The sequence below is a fragment of the Diceros bicornis genome, chromosome 17 (genome assembly GCF_020826845.1).
Source record: "Diceros bicornis minor isolate mBicDic1 chromosome 17, mDicBic1.mat.cur, whole genome shotgun sequence".
Lineage (NCBI taxonomy): Eukaryota > Metazoa > Chordata > Mammalia > Perissodactyla > Rhinocerotidae > Diceros > Diceros bicornis.
In genome coordinates, this window is record NC_080756.1 from 28797695 (window position 1) to 28818630 (window position 20936).

The 20936-nt window shown below is 37.4% G+C and overlaps 1 protein-coding gene across 1 annotated transcript in view; it reads left to right on the forward strand.

Moving 5' to 3' along the window:
* Positions 1-20936, forward strand: part of SLC2A13 (solute carrier family 2 member 13) — a 330082-nt gene that overhangs the window by 248786 nt on the left and 60360 nt on the right. The window contains exon 7 of the mRNA XM_058558506.1: positions 17259-17384. Within this exon, the coding sequence (XP_058414489.1) occupies positions 17259-17384 (126 nt within the window). The remainder of the gene's footprint in view (positions 1-17258; positions 17385-20936) is intronic.

Genomic DNA, 20936 nt, shown 5'->3' on the forward strand with positions numbered 1-20936 from the left:
GAGCAACAGAAATTGTAGCACTAAAAAAAGAAGCTTAACTGCATGGTTACCCTATAAGGAAGAGTCACAAAGGAACAGTTTACCACCTTAATCAGAGAGGTGCTGAACTAAGATAGATACCGTCACGAGCACCTCAAAAAACAGAATCACAAAGCAAAATAACCTTGACAAGCTCGAGCACTCACAGTCATCATCATTACCGAGCTCAGGTCTCACAAATATGAGTCAGTGCCCAGCCATTTGGGTGGGTGAAATTAATGGAGTGAGGCATTAACTCCGAGATTTTTTTAGGTCACCTTTCATGGTGTCCAAGTAGCTTCAAGGAACCTGTGTGCTTGCTAAATGTCCCATTCACCACTAGACATTGACTGAAGCACTGGGGAGAATCAGCATTATGGACTTGTAATCATATGTACACAGAGACACTATTAGGGATGCTGTCCCACTTTTTGTTCTTTCATTAGGCCTACGTTACTGAATACTAACCATTTACCAGTTATCGTGCCAGCTGTTAAGGAAACAAGGCATGAGAAATAGCCCCTTGCCAGGAGTTGGCTATATCTTAGAATGGCTTTTATTTACATTTAAACCCACACTCAAGTCTCATATCTTTCAAGAGATGTTGGGACTTGAGTAGAAGCTGATATTTCAGAGTATATTTGGAAATGAGCAAAAATATGTCTTAAGCATTTGGAAAAATACTCTTGCATCAGTTAGGAATTGTGTTTGGCTATATATAACAGAAGAACCCCAAATAAATGGCCTAAACAAGAAAGAAGTTTCTTTCTCTCTCATGTAAAATAAATCCAAAGGTAGGGAGTTGAGCAAATGTGCTGGACCCAGCATCATCAGGGATCCAGGCTCCTATCTTTTTGCTGTCCTCATACAGGTATTCTTCACAAGTTCACGAGGATGGGCCAGGATGGCTGTGGGAGCTCCACAATCATGTCTGAAACAGGCCAGAAGGAGCAGATGTAGAAGGAGCAATGATTCCAAGCTGAATCAGCTTCCTTTGAAGTCTTCCTAAAATCCCACACAGTACTTCTCAGAGGCCAGAGTTAGCCCCATGGCCGTATCCAGTTGTAATGGAGACTGGGAAAGTATTCTTTTATTTAGCGATTGGGAGAAGAGGTGGGGGCACAATGTTCCCAGTTAACAATCAGAATTCTCTTAGAAAGGAGGAAGCAAAAATGGATATAGGGATAAACTATAGCAGTCTTGGACGCAACAGTAGAGATAAGCAATCTGTTAACTTTATGGGACATTTATAAGTGGTTCTGCTTGACAGCAGAAAGGATGAGTTAATTGACCAGATAGGGCTCTACCTACTTTCATGGTTTAGTTCTCTTTATAGTGATTAAAAGTCCAAGGTCAACTTTGCAGGTGGCAAGAAATATGACCCTCTTAAATAATTTACCTCCAGCTTTGCAAGAGAGAAAGAATCATTAAAATCTCTTTCATTTGTCCTGTTTCTTTGGCCTTGTAAACCAGTGAAATAGCTGCCCTTTGTCATGTTTGTTCAAAATGAGTGACTTAAGTAAATGATTTGCTCATCTATTGAAAAGGAATAGTCATGGCAGCCGCCACTTATTATATAGTCACCATTGTGCTAAGAGCTTTACATGAATTCTCTCTTTTGTCCTCCAGCAAAACTGAGGTAGATGCTGTTATTTCCCCGTTTTACCAATGACACTGAGGCTTGAAGAAGTTAAGTGAGTTATAGAATTTCATGTGGTTTAGCAGACCATAGAACTGAGCTTTAACTAAGAACCCAACTCTTAACCAGTACACTTTTCATTCTGGAATTTACCAATCCAGCAGTGGGATGTTCCTACTGCCCAGAGAGGGTGTCAGATACCCTTTGGGAAGTGGACAATAATTCCTTATGATCAAAGGCCATTAGGTCTAAAAATACCTATGTTGCTATGTTTTCACTCATTCAGTGAAATTGAAATTCTTTTTCTGAGAAATATGTTTTGTGACTTGTCTATTTGGAACGTAAAAAAGATTTTTTTTTTAATTTTGCTCATTTTTTTCATTTACCTATATTTATTCAGCACAGAAAATTCTTTTTCTGCCATTTTAAGGATCATCATAGAACATCTTTGATATAAAAGCAAGTGCTTAAGATAAAGTAAAATCATTCTAAAATATTTTAAACAATTCACCACCTTGGTTTTCCTTAGAGCAGAATGATCTTAACCACATAGTTTTGAATATGAGTATCCGATCCAGGTTAAATTGTAGTTTTTATTTTGTTTTGTTTGTTTAAGGTGAGTGTTGTTTTTAAAGCCTCTGTCACACAGATAGACGAATACGAAAAAAGTGATTTAAGACCAGAAGCAAATATAGATGAGATGCACTTACAAAGAAATACCCTGTAGGCAAATTACACTATATCTGTACTCTCAGATGAGAAAATGGAGACCATGAAAGCCACTTCTTCTCAGCTTCCTCCTCTAGTTATGGAGATGAATTATACATGTGACCCTGAATATTTTCCTGAAAGAGAAGAATCACTGTGTGCTGATATTAGGATTTTGACACGCCCCCCTCCCCCAATTTTACTTTACTGATTCATGTTGGTTTCATCCACCTTGAATTCTTTTTAATTTTGTGAAATCCTGTCAGTGTGGCAGGTTCTAGTTGTAAGAGACATGAGAACACTAAATAGAGTTGCAAGCATCAAAGGACATGATGATATCCAGGGAGATGACTTCTGGGCTCCCTCATTTCATCTCTACCACACAGCTTCCAAATCAAGCATCATTCAGGGGCTCCAGGCGTTCATTGTCTCTCTCACTGTCCAAGCAAAGCTCACTCTGTCCTTCTCGTGCAAACATATCATGTCCTATGAAAATCAAAAGCCCTCCAAGTAACCATGGAAGAACTGATAAGCAAAGCTGTGTAAGCCAAATGTATTTCTCCTTTGATTTTGCTGTCTTGGTATGAAGCAGTTACAATGTGATAAGCTGAGTGCCAGGTGTTGTAGAGTTTGATGAAAAATATAAAAGAAACTTGCTCACCAAGTTTCTTTCTTAGTGCCTAAGGAGAAACTTGGGTAATACATAAAAATAGTACCATCAATTATCAAAGCGAACAAATGAACAAAAATGAGTCCCAAAAGAAAGGCAATTTTAGGAACTGTCTGCACAGATAGGTTAAAAAAAAAAAGGAGAGAGAGAAATGCTCACTTTAAAACATCCTCATGTTGTGTGTTGACGTAAAGAAAATATATTAAAGTGAATGAGACCACACATTGACAAAGAATGCAAATACTATATACTCAAATTTCAATTAGTGATACTCCAAACAGTAAATGTTAATTAGTTCAGAATAAAAATTGATCCCCATTTCCAAATTTATTATCTAGAAATCATTTATAACTACTTATCAGGTGTGTTTAATTTTTCTTTTTGATTTTAAAAGTCATGAATTTATTTAAGTGCATAGTAAAAACCAGTATAGTCTTTTCAATTCAGTTGTTCTGAAGAGGGATATTTCTAAAGCATATTTGTTGGAGACAGACTCCCCATAATTTTTCTTGGAAAAATTAACTACTTAAGAAGATAAGTAAAATTTTCCTTCTTTTATTTCCTTACTTTCGTTTTAACCTGCAAATGAGGAAAGAATGTAATTTCCAAAGTCCATGAAAGACTCAGACCCAGAACTGAGTTTACGCCTCACTTGCTCTCTCCGTGCACTTGAAATAGCGTTGAAAGCTGAGCGCATGACTGAGGATCCAAATGTGTTTACAAGAGTTTGGTCTTCATGGATACTGAATACGAAATGCTTCAGTGACAGATATCTTGCTTTCTTGATTACTTAATTACTTATAGTTTATATGTTGTTATTTTTTTGCGTGTGTGTGAGGAAGATCAGCCCTGAGCTAACATCCGTGCTAATCCTCCTCTTTTTGCTGAGGAAGACCGGCTCTGAGCTAACATCTATTGCCAACCCTCCTCTTTTTTTTTCCCAAAGCCCCAGTAGATAGTTGTATGTCATAGCTGCACATCCTTCTAGCTGCTGTATGTGGGACGCGGCCTCAGCATGGCCGGAGAAGCGGTGCATCGGTGCGCGCCCAGGATCCGGCTCGCGTGCGCACTTAACTACTAAGCCATTGGGGCCGGCCCCTTATAGTTTATATGTTAAACAGATGAACATTACCTCTTCTAAAAAGAATACCCTGAATTGCTTTTATACTTTTATTTTCTAATTCTGAAAAGTTTCAGAACAGGAAATATTTGTGGTTATGGTTTCTGTGTAAAGAAAGATATTTATGAGCTGCTCACTATTAAGAATTTTACCATTACATTTAAAAATAGTACCATGCTAATCAAAGAAAGTATCCTTCAGTGTAGTGCTTTAAGTTAAACTTTGACTCCATAGTTGTAACTATGATCCAAACTGTGAGGTCACCAAGGGACTCTCTACCTACCCTATGCATTGAAATATCAGCAAGTTCTCAATAAGTAAGAGAGCTGGTGTTAGGAGCAATATGCAGAAATCAGCAACTCACATCAGGTCGTGTGAGTGCTGAAATGCATACTGCAGGAGGAGTGTGTGTTATACATCTTATTAGGGACACATCAGTGTTTATACAAATACAATCACAAAGATATAAAATAAGGCTTAAATCAAAGAGCTTTGCAAATGGTGATAAGGAGCCCCAAACAAAACTATGTTTTTACATTATTTTTATTTATTATTATTTTTGGTAAAGCTCTGTGACCTGCATATAAAGTATCTGTCAACAAGATAGTAACCAGTTTGTAATGCTTTGATTATTAAAAGCATGCTGAGGGGCTGGCCTGGTGGTGTAGCGGTTAAGTTTGCACATTCCGCTTCGGAGGCCAGGGTTCACAGGTTCGGATCCCAGGCATGGACCTACACACCGCTCATCAAGCCATGCTGTGGTGGCGACCCATATACAAAATAGAGGAAGAGTGGCACAGATGTTAGCTCAGGGCCAATCTTCCTCACCAAAAAAAAAGAAAAAAAGTATGTGCCAATGATCATTTTACTATAGTTGATAACAAGAATGATACACAAATAAGTTCAGCTGGTATAGCAACCAGGACAGGATAGGCATTATTAATATAACAATAACACACACAAACAAAACACCAAAATCTTAGTGATTTAAAGCAACAAAGGCTCTGCTCATGTCCCAGGGACCCAGGCTAATGGAAGCTCTACCATTTTATGATGCCCCCTCTTCCCTCAAGTCAAGATTCATCACAGAGATGGAATGTAAAGCTGGAGAGTTGAGTATCAGGAATTAAATGCTTTGGCCTACAACTATTACTTCTACTCACCTTGTATAGCCACAACTAGCCACTTGGCTGCTCCTAACTTCAAGAGGGTAGGGAATTGTAATCCTCTATATACCTTGAAGTGGAGGGCAACTAGATATTGGGGAACATTATTTATATCTTCCACAATGTATTTGCTGTTTTATATTGGCCAAGATTCTGTATCATTCTTTCTGCAAAAGCCATAAAGAATTTTCATTCTGTTGATTGGATCACTACTGTAAGTAACAGATAGCACTGTTATCTTGAAAACATCTTTTTTGGTGATGCCCATTAAAAATGAAAAATTTTTCAATTGACCATTTCTACCACAGCTTTGGAAAAATTGATGGCATTCAAGAACTATATCTATACTGATACAATTGGTTAAAGATCAAATATCAAAACAGGTGCATGAGGGCCGGCCCCGCGGCTTGGTGGTTACGTGCTCGTGCTCCGCTGCTGGCGGCCCAGGTTCGGATCCCGGGCGCACACCGATGCACCGCTTCTCCGGCCATGCTGAGGCCGCGTCCCACATACAGCAACTAGAAGGACATGCAGCTATGACATACAACTATCTACTGGGGCTTTGTGGCAAATAAATAAATAAATAAATAAACAAACAAACAAACAAACAGGTGCATGAAACAGTTGGGCATTTTTTCAAAACGTGAAACATAGAGTTACCATAGGACACAGCAATTCCACTCTAGGCATATACTCAAGAGAATTAAAAACATGTGTTCACACAAAAACTCATCCACAAATATTTATAGCAGCATTATGAATAATAGCCAAAAAGTAGAAATAACCCAATTTTTCCATCAACTGGATGAATGAATAAACAAAGTGTGATATAGTCACACAATGGAATATTACACAGCTGTAGAAAGGAATAAAATACTACAATGTGAATGAACCTTGAAAACATTATGCTAAATGAAAGAAGCCAGAAACAGAAGACTATAGAATATGTGATTCCATTTATAGGAAATATCCAGAATAGGGAACTCTCTGGAGACACAAAGTAGATTAGTGGTTGCCAAAAGATGATGAGAGATGGAAATTGGGAGATATGGGGCTTATTTTTGGGTGTTGAAAATGTTCTGGAATTGGATAGTGATGATGGTTGCACAGCTCTGAATATTTTAAAAATTGGTGAATTGTAAACTTTAAAATGGTTAAAGTAGTAAATTTTATGCTTTATCTTAATGAAAAAAATTTAATAAAAAAGGAAGTCTATGCCATTCTGGTCACCACTTTTCCACATGTGTTGACCTTTCTGCCTTCGTTTTACTGGGAGTGTAACTACTGCTTCATATGCTATCTACACGAGACAAGAAGATTCTAAATCATCTTTGCTCCATAGGTGTTTATTTTATCTATCATACTGTCAGTATCTTACTATGCTAATCAGTTTTCCCAAAGGCATAACTTTAAATTTCAACAAACTAAAGGCTAAGTAGAATAAAAATTGCATTTGGAGTCGGAGAACCTGCGTTAGAGACACGAGCAAGCCTCTCGGCTTTTCTGAGCTTTGGTTTCTTTATCTGTAAAATAGGAATGCTAATACACACCTCACCAAGTTATTGGAAAGACCAGATGACACAGTATATGTGAAAATATTTTGTAAATTTTATACTGCTATTAAAAACCATAGTTATTTTTTTCTTTCCAATTTTAATTTTAGCATATTTCCTTTAAAAATTTTAACCTATTTTCCTTTAAATAAACTCCTTATGAAAATCTAGGTATTTGGAGTCAATACACTTAGGTCTAAATCCCAGCTCTGCCACATTTTAGCTGTGTGGCCTTGTTCAGAGAGCTTAATCTCTCTAAATCTCAGATTTCTTATCTAGAAAAGAAGAAAATAAAGCCTCTCTCATAAAACCAACGTAAGGATTAAATAAAAACAGGTAATTATTTAGTACAGTGCTCTTCATGTGGTAAGCACTCTGTGATACAGCCACACTAAATCTTGTGTTAAAACTCACCCTCCAAAATCCTCTACAGTTAGTAATTGACTTGGTCTGTTGGCAAACTTAAAAATTCCAGTCTATTAAATGTTCCTTCTCATATTTATTTTCTGTCCCTTCAATAATGAATAATGTATACTGTCACCAGAGAAGATTAATTACTTTTTTTTTCTCTTCAAAGTGGCATGTTGCACACTAATTAGATGGTATTTGGGTGCCTGTGTGTTGATTACCAAATTGTATTGTAAATCTTATTTTACTCTCAATTTATTGACTGAAAAAGTTGTATATAAATATGTTTGTGTGTATAATGTACACATTTCTTTACCAAAATACACATATGTACATATATAAACATATGCATACACATGCCATCCTATATTTGCAAAGTTGGAATTGAGGTTTTTGTTTTTAACTATGTTGATCAAAGGTTCATGTAGTCTATTAGGAAAACACTTAGCCCTATTGAAGGTGACGGTGTGGCACATAGAGCTCTCTTTTTCTTCCTCCCTTCCCTTTGGAGAGTTTATTTGGTGCACTTTTCTGAGATAATATGGAAGAACCAATCCAAGAATTCATAAAAAAAAAGATTAGACAATTAGTTACTAGAAATTAGAGCCTAAAGTACCAGCAAATGTTAAAAAAAAAAAAAAAAAAACTCTGACAAATAGGCTAAATTTGCCCTATTTAGTACTGCCAGAGAGCAAGAACCTGTGATTGCTTTTAATCTGTAGGCCTCACTGCTGTGAATTTTTTTTTTGCCTCTAACTCAGGAAGACATTGTATTCTTAGCCTGAATTTCTAAGGGAAAGAGATGAGAAATATGACTATGTTCCAGAAGGTTCCAGACAGTTGTACATGGATTTGATCTGAGAACCATGAATTGTAAGGAATAATTCAGAGCTTGATTCAAGCCTCAATCCAGTGATCTCATAGACCAAGATATAGAGAACAAGATGTAACTTCTCTAATAAAGTACAGAAATAATTACCAAATCTGCTGTGAATATAAGTAATACTTCATCTCTTTACTTATTCTACAGGTATTTATTGAGCACTCATCTATCAGGTGACGTGGAAATCACTAGGAATAAAAGATGTACAAGACAAAAATCTCTACCTTGAGAAGGTCACAGTGCAGGAAGGGAAGGCAAACACATGACAAACCCTTAGATAAATAATGGATGGGCAGTAATGATAGTAGACTTTTGTGACCCTCTGACAGCAGAGTGATGCATGCATCTAATTCTGCTCGGGTCAGGAAGTTTCACAGAGGAGGTGATGCCAAATATGAGTCTTGAAGCAAATGTGTAGGAAAACAAAGGTGGAAAGTAATAGTCCAGACAGAGAAAACAGTATGAGGGAAAACATAAGAGCATGTCATGTTCTGAATCCTGCAGTTTGTATGGCACCTGTGGAGAAATAGCAAGAAAAGACTAATAAGATAAGAAGGGGCTAGGTCCTGCCATAGTAAGGAGTTTGGTCTTCATGCTGTAGGCAATGGAAAGCTATTGCAGGATTTAAACAGGAGAGAGGTCTGATCAGGTTAGCTTTCAGGCAATGTAGAAGATGGAATGGAAGGAATCAAGAAGCAGGACTTGTTAGAAGACTGTTGGAAGAGTTCAGGTGAGAGGTGATAAGAACGGATAGTAGAGGAAGCAAATGTACTTTGGAGATAGACTTGATGGAATTGCAGCTAGTTAAATGTGGGTGGTCTCAGATCACACTCAGGTTTGTAACTTATGAGACACAAAAGAACAGTAGGTTTGACAGGAAAGACAAAGATTGAGCTGTAGGTATGTTAAGTTTGAGGTACTTGTAAAACACCTAGAATATTGGACAGTCGTAAATATGGGTCTGGCACTTACAGAAGAGAAACAAACGGGAGAAACGGGTCATGGAGTCTCCATGCATCAGTGATAGTAATGATCATGTAAGGTTGATGTTTCCCAGCAAAAGTGTACAGAATAATGAAAGAAGATTGCCAAGAACAGAACAAAGAGAAGAAAGAAATGACTAAGATGCAGCAGTCTGCAAGGTGAAAGAAACACAAAAGGAGTAGGGTCAAGGGATGAGAAAATTTTAGGAAAGAGAGAAAATTTTTAGGAAATTTTATCACACAATGATGAATTAAGCTTAGGAAAGAAAAGTGCCCAAAGTTGACAATGAGAAGATCACCGGCAATCTCTGTGAGATCTGCTTTAATGGAATGGTGAGGCATGACTGGCTTCATGAAATCAGTGCCAATAGGTCCCCAGCTTTTTAAATTAGTTTCCAACCATTGAGTTTAAGTCCCCCAGAATTTCTTTTTTTTCCCAATTCTCACGTGTTCCCTACTTCCACAGTCCAAATGGGGAGAGGGAGTCACCTGACACTACACTCCGGCTGAGAAAGAAGGCAGGTGTCCTGGAGTTCTCTTTACAGCCCAGTAGTCCCCCCTTATCTGCAGGGGATACGTTCTAAGACCCCCAGTGGATGCCTGCAAACGTGGATAGTACTGAAGCCTATGTATACTATGTTTTTTCCTGTACATACATACCTATGATGAAGTGTAATTTATAAATTAGGCACAGTGAGAGATTAACAATAAATAATAAAATAGAACAATTATAACAATATACTATAATAAAAGTTATGTGAATGTGGTCTCTCTCTAGATATCTGATTGTACTGTACTCACCCATCTATTTCTCATGATGATGTGAAATCATATATTGCCTACATGAGAAGAAAAGTGAGATGAATGATGTAGGCATTGAGATGTAGTGTTAGGCTACTACTGACCTTCTGTCGATACATCAGACATGACAGTGTCGATGGTTAGATGTCAGGAGCAGACAATGTTGATGGTTACTTGAACACAAGCACTGTGAGACCGTGCCAGTCCATCTGATAACAAGACAGCTACTAAGTGACTAATGGGTGGGTAGTGTAAACAGTATGGATACGCTGGACAAAGGGATGATTCAGGTCCCAGGCAGGATGGAGCGGGACAGTGTGAGACTTCATCACACTACTCAAAACAGCACACAATTTAAAACTTATGAATTGTTCATTCTTGAATTTTCTATTTAATATTTTTAGACCATGGTTGGCCACGGGTAACTGAAACTGCAGGAAGTGAGGCCGCAGATAAGGGGGGCCTACTGTATTCTAGAAATCTGGTCCTGCAGAGGGCTACAAGCAAGGCAGGTTGTCCCCCCAGTAAGGGTGTTCTCTGGTAAACTGGATTCCAAGTCACCTGCTGAAAGCGGCAGGAGCAGTTAGGAGTGAGGAGGGGATAGTAAAGAGTAGGGAAAGTTTAGAATAGCTGTCACAGGAACCAGAGTGACATTATTGCACAAAGTAGGGTGTAAATTCATGCATAAGGAATGAGTGAGCGAACAGTTACCCACAGAGAATGAAAGTGGACCTGTGGCAATGGATCATCCTAACACCTGCATTTGCCACCATTGATTTTCTGAAACTTAGGCCACACCAGAAAGGCATTTGAAGACCAAACACTGCTCCTAATGCCCCATCTCATTGGGTTTAATGAGACATACTTGAAAACAAATGGACCATTTTCTAGAGGGCCGAGTTCACACTCGACTTCACAGAGTAGAAACCAAAAATGTTCTAAATTAATCCAAATCGATTTTTAAAAGATTTTCTGAGGAGAGAGAAGAGAGCACATTCTGTTAAGACCCTGGGTGCCATGTGAAACATGTAAATGATTGATTACATGAAAATAAGCCATCCTTTCTCTCCCTTAGACACTAAGCTGCCTTTTATTCTGCTCTTTTTTACTTTAGTTGGAAACATTTTAAAGTTTTAGAACCAGTTTTTTATTAAATATGTGAATGCTTATTTTTTCTCTTTCTTAAAAGAAAGGTTAGAGATTGAAAAGTTAAATCTTCCTTCTCTTCAATGAGCAAGAAAAGAACTGTTCGGTTCTAATTGCAATTATTGTCTGGATTATGCATTTTCCCATTTTCTACTGGAGTTTCTAGTCTGCTCTGCATTCAGAATATCTTCTAAGATATTCTATTGTATAATCTCCCCATATGAAAGTATCCACAATCGAGAACAATAGTATGAATTCTGGGCGCACTTATTTACCACAGATTCTCTCTAAATATCATAATGTCCTTTTACTATGAAATTTTGCCGGCTGTGGTTTAAAAGAGGGCCCTCTCTTTCTGTGGGTCTTTTCCTCAGGCTTCAAGGAAATTGGCCCTTGCAGCTGGTGTTTCTGAAAGTGAGTTATCAAAATTACTAACCAATTCCATTTGGGTTGTGGATTGAATGTTTGCAAATGGCAGCTTTAGCCTCTGGCAGTTGAAAAACGGAGGACAGCTTAAAGTACACTCTGACAATTAGTTTTACCTTCTCTTTTTTTCATTCTAAAAATGACTCAGATATTCACTTCAACCTACCCACCCTCAAAAATTATTTTCCATAAATGGGCAGAAAGAGGCTAATGAACCTACAGTAACGCCTTGATTTATGGAGCTGTCATGCTTTGATTCATTCAATAAACATGTACTGGGGATCCAACCTGCAGCGGGGTGCTGCAGATGCAGATTTGGTAAGCATGTCCTTTTCCCTGGGGTCCTCACAGTCTGTTTTGCAAACCAGTCAGTAAGGAACATAGTAAACTCTACAGTAGAGGTGTGCGCAGAGCAAAGAGGAGGGCCATCTCCGTCAACTGTACTACATGTTGATTTGTCTGAAATTTAAAATATTTTGTATCATTAAGGAGGAATTCCCATTTTATTTAATTCATTCAGCAATTCCCTTTATAAAGCGTAGTCCTTTTGTAAATAACTCTTTTAATTCATTTCTTTTGTAAATTTAGAGTTTCTTAAAGTAAGGCACACCTATAATTTCTGCCCTTTAAATCAAATATGTAAGAGTAAATATTTGTGAGATGTTACAGCATTTTAATATGTTTTATACTTTTTAAGTTTGTGTGAATTTAGAGTTAGAGTAGATGCATTTCTGTCGTTTTCTCTCATGTAGAATCTTGCAGCTGGGTGGGTTCTTAGAGATCATGTGCTTTTGGGATGGAAAACTTGAAGTTGAGAATTTAGAACTCACCCCAGGTCACACTGTGAAAGGGGTAAATGGGGAAAATATGCCAGTCTGCTTTGCACAAAAAAATGTTTTAATCTATGCTTAGCATATTCTTATGAGCATTGATTTGGTGTCAATATATTTAAATTCTCAGCTTTTATATTTAGAAAACCTTACCTAAATTGATCAGGTCATGTTCAAGAAAGCCTTAAAGAACAAATCATGAATAAAAAATGGCTACTTCCAGAAGTTGTTCCCTTTTTTAATGCCATTTGTTAAAGCCACAGTTATAATATATGCTGTCTGTAAAAGGTCAATTAGCAGATTCTCCAGGATATTTAAAGTTTTGTGTTACCTTTTAAATGTCAAGTTGAAGTTAGAAATGTTACATTTGGGAGAATTTTGCCATAAAATAGTCTATATGATGAAGAAAAAAATCCAGGTCAAGGGTGTGGGAGTGGTAGGAAATCTTATCTTGCCTCCAGAAGCCTGAGAGGCTCTAAGGCCAGATGAGAGCTGGTCATGTCAGTTCTCAAATAGTGGCCCACTCCCTGGGACAGCAAGGAAATTGAACACTTTTTAATACCTGGCCTCTTTTCACTGAGTGACCCCTATGAACTGGTATGGCATAGTAGAAAGAACAGTTTTTTATGCTTTTTTAATTTGGGAAAGGCTTGAGCCTGCACACAAACTGTGGGATATGTTCTGGGAGAGGTCTGACAGTATAAAAAGAAGATAACCAGTGGGACAAGGCGTTGGTCCTGCTGAAGACCAGAGGAAGTGAGATTAAAAGCCCCAGTAGAGGGTTGATATTTGAACATCTCTTTTTCAGAGCCTGTAGGAAAAGAGGTGAGGGTAGACGTGCCTATAGATATCTTTGTTCATGTCTGAGTTTAAAGTTCAGAAAGTTCTTGCCTAGTCCCTTTGGTTTTCACTGTGAACTAAGACAAGGCCATCTTCTAAGATATTCGTGGGGGAATAAGCATTGGGGTTGGAGGCGAGTTGTGAGTATTTGGGATACCAGTTGTGGGAGTGCAGAAAGTCACTGATTGGGGACAGGTAAAAGTTCCCTGGCAGCAGTGAGGATCCAGCTGTGGTTGACTACTGTGAATGTGTACTTTTATCAGTATGCCTGGTTGTGTTAATTCTCCACTAGTACAGAGCAACCTATATGTAGAAAGAAAGAAGAAAGATGGTTGGAAAGAGTCAAACGTAAAAGTTTATAGGGTGACTTCGTAGAAGGACCTAAGTACAAAGACTCTGAGGGTCTGGTGAGAGTGGTTAAAGGGATTTCCCATGAGAGTTTGACAGAAAAGGATGCAAAGCTATGAAGTGAGTGAAGGATCAGGAAAAAAAGGGTGTGGAAGTTCTCTGAGGTAGAAGGGCACTTGTCCTTTTCAGGAGTAAAGAAGTGAGAGATCTTGAAGGAAAGGAGTGAGGAATCTGCATATGGGATCTGTGTATGTGTTCTAGATCAGGGATCCGCAAACTCCCTGTAAAGGGCCAGATAGTAAATATTTGTGGCTTTGCAGGCCATATGGATTTGTTAGAACTTCTCAGCTCTGCCTTTAAAGCTTAAAGGCAGTCATAGACAGTAAGTAAACGTATGGGCATGGCCCTGTTCCAGTAAAACTTTATTTACAAAAACATGTGGTGGTCTGGATTTGTCTTGCGGGGTGTAGTTTGCTGACTCCTGTTTTAGATGATAACAATTTCTGGGATGTACCCAAAGTTAAGTAGAGGTGAAGACTGTTAGAAACCATGGGGCTACCTTTAAGATTAGTGTGTTGACTGTCACACTAATCAAGATCTAACACATCTAGAGAACATTCCACCACCATAAGAATACACATTTTCTTAGGTGCACAAGGAACATTCTCCAGGAAAGATCTATGCCAGGCTGTAAAATGAGCCTCAATAAATTTTAAAAGGACTGAAATCAGACAAAGTATGTTTTCTGATCACAATGGAGTGAAATTAGAAATCACTAACATAAAGAAATTTGAGAAATTCACAAATATGTGAAAATTAAATAACACACTTCTTAATCCAATGGATCAAAGAAGACATCACAAGGGAAATTAGAAAATACTTTGAGATGAATGAAAATGAAAACACAACATACCAAATATAGGATGCAACTAAATGAGCAGTAAGAGAGAAAATTATAGCTATAAATGCCTATATTAAAAAAGAAGAAAGATTTTTTAAAAAGAAGAAGAAGAAAGATATCAAATCAAAAATCTAATCTGCCTTAAGACAGTGGATATGTAAGAGAAAGAAGGGGCAGTAATCAAAAGAGTCTGAAATGGCCTAAGGAGATGAAATGGAATGAAAACCCAGATACTGAGAAGTTGGCCTTAGGTAAGAACAGTTTCTCTTTGTAACTGGAACATGGGAAAGTAGGATGTTTTATGTGTTTTTACTATAGGATTATAAAGTTCCCATCTTTACCATTTTCCTCTATTTTTTCTGTAAAGCTGGAGTTGAGGTCATTTGCAGAGAGTAAAGGGAAATGGAACATTGGAGATTTGAAGAATAGTCCTTATGTAGGGTGGTTGAAACAGTCCTTGTATGGAGTTAACTAGAGAAAACTATTAACAATTTCAGGCTGTTGAGGATCCTTTTGAGGCTAGTAGTAGTGTATTATAGGAGAACTACTGATCTGCTCTGTTGTGTAATTCCTTCATCTGCATTTGGGTATGTGGGTGAAGGCACAGAAAAGGCAAATGTTTGCATACATATATGGCTAGGATTTTTGTTAGATGGGTGAGATGGAAAGATAAATGGGTAGGGAAATTTAGGATGTTGAAATGGTGGGCCATGGTCAGTAAGCTAGATAAGGATGGAAGTAAAGAAAGGAAAAGCTAATGAACAGGGAGCAAGTAGAGAGGTCAACTAACCGGAGGTCACCAGGAGGTTTAATATGCAAATCAGCTCCACAGGGGCAGGGAATCTGTTTTGTTCACTAATGTGTCCCAGCCCCTGGAATAGTGCCTGGCACATGGTAAGTATAAAATATTTGTATTTGTTGAATGAATGATCATGGCAGAGTGGGGATCGTCTAATAAGCAAGCTGGGAGAATGGGAGGTTGTCGTCAGAGTTGGATGCTTGCATAAGCGATGGCAAAGGCGAACATTATGAATAACACCTCGTATGTCTGACACATACATATGGCGTGTTCTCCGTACCTCTTAGCCTTTATCATTATGTTTTTTGGCCTTTTATAAGAATTATTTTTAAAGAAGTAAAGTAGAGTCATTTCCCTGCAAATGGGTGAGTTGACCTTTCCCAAATAAATATCATTTAAAGCCATTGAAACTGTCAAGGTTGATAGATTCCATCTCATATGGGCAGAATAAACAAAATACTAGTAGGAATTATCTTCCTTTCCAAATGAGCCTCATCTAGTTCTCAAAGCCAGAAGCTCAGAGTACTTCTAGTGCTTTCTGTTGTTTTGTTTATTTTGTATCACAGGTGTGGACAGTTTTATATTTACAGTGCTGTATCACCTCTCTAAAGTACGTTGACCTTTCAGGAGGCTTTGAAAGGCCTCCTTTTGGCTTTTAGTGTAGGGCTGAAGTCTCATCTAAAAATAGGGACGGCTGTTTGCAAAAGAAAAGTTTGCAGAAGAGGGCTGAAATGATAATCTAATTTCTAAACAATGCCAGTGTTTTCCCATTTAGCTAAATGAATCAGAGAAGTATGTTGATTTTGAGGATTCATGTCTTTTTTGGATAACTTTTAGTTGTTCTTACCCTGTTATACACAGTAGATATTTAATAAGTCTGTATTGACTGATCCTGAATTGTAAAATAAGCAGTTCTCTGAAATGCCCTTCCCTCTGCCTCTTTGCCTGGTAAATTTCTTTCATGATCCAGTTCAAGTATCACCTCTGAAATTATCCCCCCTCTTATAGGCAAATGAACAGGCCTCTGTCCTTGGAGTGGTTGATAAGTATTTTCTATTACACTGACATTATTTCCTTGTGTATCTGTTTCTCATCCTTGCCTTTTATCTACCAAGGAGCAGGAACTTTAGTTCATTCATCTTAGTGTCTCCAGTGCCTTGTGTGTGCCTGCCATGTATGTGAGGTGCTCCAGAATTGTCTAGCAAATGAGGTGACAGCAAGAAAACTCATTCTGCAAGCACGCCGTAGGCTTAGGTGGGAAAACTCTGCCCTCTAAAGGATTTTGCCTCTTTAGAATTTTCCTGCAGTTAGGATACTGCTCTTAGGTGAGCAATGATTAATTGATTTTAGCCCTGTGATCCAACCTGTATATGTAATTAACTTAAAGAAAAGTTAGCCTTTTTTCCTACACCAACTTCTTTTAAATTAAGCATAACACATAGTTGATACTCAATATATATTTGTTAGAAGTACAGATGTCCACCAAGATGTTAACAGTGACCATTATTTGGGTGGTGGTATTTTTGTTTTAACTTTTTTCTTTGGATAGAATTTTTTTCATTATTTGGATTTTCTATTTCAGGATACATATATATTGGGAAAAAATATTTTCTATTTGTAAAAGATATGGTACATGACAGAGACAGTTAAGAGAAATAAATGCTTTTGTACAGTTTGGAACGAGTCAGCTGGGTCATGATGGGCCAGGCCATGCTTTGGTAACTAATCTCAGTGGCTTAGAAAAGCCAGAGTTTATTCGCTGCAGGTCGACTGGGGTTCTTCTACATCCAGTGTCTCAGATCCAAGCCTCTTCCATCTCAAAGTTGCTTCCAAAGTTACTGCAGCCAGGGGAGGGAGAGATGGAAGGGACGTGCCAGCTCTCAGCTGCCTCAGCACAGGTCACTTTGCCATGGCCAAAACTAGTCCCATAGCCCCAACCTTACTGCAAAGTAGAGTGGAAAATGCAGAGGAGCACCAATCATCTCTGCTAACATGACTGTAACTCTTTTCATTTTACAGTTACTGTAATGAATGTATGTTGGATCCAGACTGCGGTTTCTGCTACAAAATGAACAAATCAACCGTCATTGACTCCTCTTGTGTTCCAGTTAATAAAGCATCTACAGACGAGGCAGCCTGGGGCAGGTATGTCACTCATTGCATACCATAAGACTATACAATCAAATTTCAGAATGAGCCTTATTTTTAAACTTACAGAGTGACTGCACTTCTTTTAAACTGGTCTTCATAACTACATTACTTTGCAGCATATACTGATGGAAAGCGGTATTGCATAACATTGCAACTGTATGTTTCACAAACTTAGAGTAGAAAGCACTGGAGCCTAGACTTCAGGAAATCCAGATTCCAGACCCACATCTGTCCTAAGCTATAGGAGTTGGAATCTTGAGGCCGGTGTTCCTAAATATTGCCAAGGCAATTTCTCCCATTGCATATTGTTTAACTACACGAGTAATTTCCAAACTCCCAAACTTAAGTGAAAGACAGAAAACTGTCAAGTCAAAATGAATTAATATCACTTTAAATTCTTTCATGGAACTATTGTTTTCTGAAATACTTTCTTGGAGTTTTAGCAAAATTAAACAAAATAAAGGTAAAAGTTGGTAATCACTGGCATGTCACCAGTCTGGGAAGCTATAAACCTTTCTCTTTTTGACAGATCACATTGGTTTGTAGTAGGCACATAAATGAAATATTTGTATACAGCAAATATTTCCCGCATTCACGAACTAATATTCACATCCATGGACACAAAAAACATGCAAATATTATTCGACATGGCTTTAACCTCTTTTGTGTTTTAAATTCCCATAAAAAGAATAATGTATTCTCATCCTGTCTGGCTCATGGTACTGACGAAGGCAATGAAATCTGTGATAAAGTACTTGTATCTCCTAGGAGCTATAATGTATAATATATCAGGATTAATCATTATACTGTTGTCATTAATCATTTTATTAGAGAATTACTCCAAAGAAGTGGAAGTAAATTATATGGTACTTGAGTGAAAAATCCAGACCGCATTTTAAATACACTAATTACAAAGAAATATGTAAAAGAAATGCAATTATTACTTAAAAAGAAAAGTTGAGGGGCCGGCCCGGTGGCGCAAGCGGTTAAGTGCGCGCGCTCCACTGCGGCGGCCCGGGGTTCGCTGGTTCGGATCCCGGGCGCGCACCGACGCACTGCTTGGTAAGCCATGCTGTGGCGGCGTCCCATATAAAGTGGAGGAAGATGGGCACCGATGTTAGCCCAGGGCCGTCTTCCTCAGCAAAAAAAAAAAAAGAGGAGGATTGGCGGATGTTAGCTCAGGGCTGATCTCCTCACAAAAAAAAAAAAAAAAAAGAAAGAAAAGTTGAAAGAGCTTCTATTAAAAACACCCAGTATGTAGTTTTCATCAGCCAAGCTTCAAGAGAGAGTTAATTGATTAAATATTTCTGGATGTAATAGTTTACGGTTTTAACTCTTACAATTCTTTTTTCAATAGAAAAAAACTGAAAGTTACTAGTCTAGAATTATGAACATGTTATGAAATCTATGTATGCACTTTCTTTTATTTCACAGAATTACCCTATAAACTTATTAGAAATGTCTACTAATGGTAAGGGGACACTAAAATTAGATATTTCTCTCATCCTCAGTAGAAGGTCTAGAGGTCAAAGGCCTTAAAATAGGAGTTCTGTTCTTTTTGCAAATAACAGAGTGTACAACTTTTTAACAGAAATGTGTATTACTTCTTTTATTTCAACTTTTTCTTACACTCTATTTATATTTTTATACCATTATTCCTTGACTGCAGAAATGACTAGAGAAAAGTGAGGCATAGATAATACTTAAGGAGGAAAAATACAAAGAACTAAAAGTATACAAAGAACTTTTATGTTTGTAGGATATTCTTAGAATAATCTCAAACTCTTTACCCAAAAAACACAGGTTTTCTCACTCTTCTCTCTGCTTAGCAACAGCCCTCCTCCTAGCTTGGCCACTGCGGTTGGTTGCTTCAATCTGTGCTAAAAAGAAAGCAGAAAAGGCAGATTGTGTTCACCATGAAAAATTCCCACAGCAGATTTTCCATTTGTAGGTAAAACAGCATTCACTATGTTTTTGTTTGTTAGTTGGTTGATAGGTTTTATACAATTACCTGGAATGGAATTCTCAGGGCAAAATCTACCATTACCTTGGATTCACATCTGAGATATACTATTTATAGTATTTCAGGGTCAAGTATTGAGGCAGTTCATAGCCATATGTCCTGATCTCTAGCTATAGCTATTTCCTGAACGAACACCAGGTGGAATGGTAATACCATTCATGATGGAGACAGTATGATGATTTTGATGAACTATGAATTTTCAACATAATGAAAACCATTTGTCCATATAATCAACCATAATTAGTTGGAAACAAAACATTAAATCAATCAGCATGCTTTTCTATATCTGTTGGTAAATTTCAATAAAAAGATTTTTTAAAAAATCATTTAGATCTCATCACAAGAAAAAAAATTTATAACTATGTGTGGATGGATATTAACTAGACATATTGTGATGACCATTTCACTATATATATATATATATCTCATCGTTATATTGTACATCTGAAACTAATGTAATGTTATATGTCAATTATATTTCAATTTAAAAAATTTAAAGAAAACATTTAGCTCTCCAAAGATCTACAGATGGCCAACAAGCACCTGAAAAACTGCTCAACATCACTAATCATTAGGGAAATGCAAATCAAAACTATAGTGAGATACCACCTCATACCCATTAGGATGGCTACTATCAAAAAGGAAACATTGTGGTAGATGTGAAGAATTGGAAACTGTGCTCTGTTGATGGGATTGTAAAAAGGTGCAGCCACTATGGAAAACAGTATGGGGTTTCACAAAATTTTAAAATAGAATTACGTATCATCTAGCAACTCCATTTCTGGATATATATATCCAAAAGAATTGAAAGTAGGGTCCTGAAGAGATATTTGAATACCCATGTTCACAGCAGCACTATTGACGATAGCCAAAAGATGGAAGCAACCCAAGTCTCAACTGATAGATGAGTGGATAAACAACATGTGGTATATACATACAATGATATATTATTCAGACTTAAAGGAAAGAAATTCTGGCGCATATCACAGCATGGATAAACCTTGAAGACATAATGATAAATGAAATGATCCAGTCACAAAAAGACAAATACCATATGGCTCCACTAATATGAGGTACCTAGAGTCATCAAATTTACAGAGATAGAAAGAAGAGTAGTGGTTATAATTAGACAGAAAGAAATGGAGATTATAATTAGTTTTGCAACTTGTTAAATATAGATGTTAAAAACATGAGTGTAATCTCTTAAAAACATGTACTAATAGAGGGGGAAAAAACAAGAGAATCGATCAAACTAATAAAAATAGGAAAAGGGGGAAATTACAGGAAAAAAACATGGTTAGGAGAAATCACCAAAAAAACCCAGCAAAATTAAGTGTAAATATAACTGTTATTACAGTAAAAATAAGCCAACTAAACATACCTATTAAAGACAAAGATCCTCATACTGGATTTTTTTTAATGCAGTTGTATGCATTTATAAGAGACGATCATAGAAAGATTGGAAATAAAGGAGTGAAAAAAATTAGATAAGTGCTAAATCAAGAAGACAAAAAAATAACAGA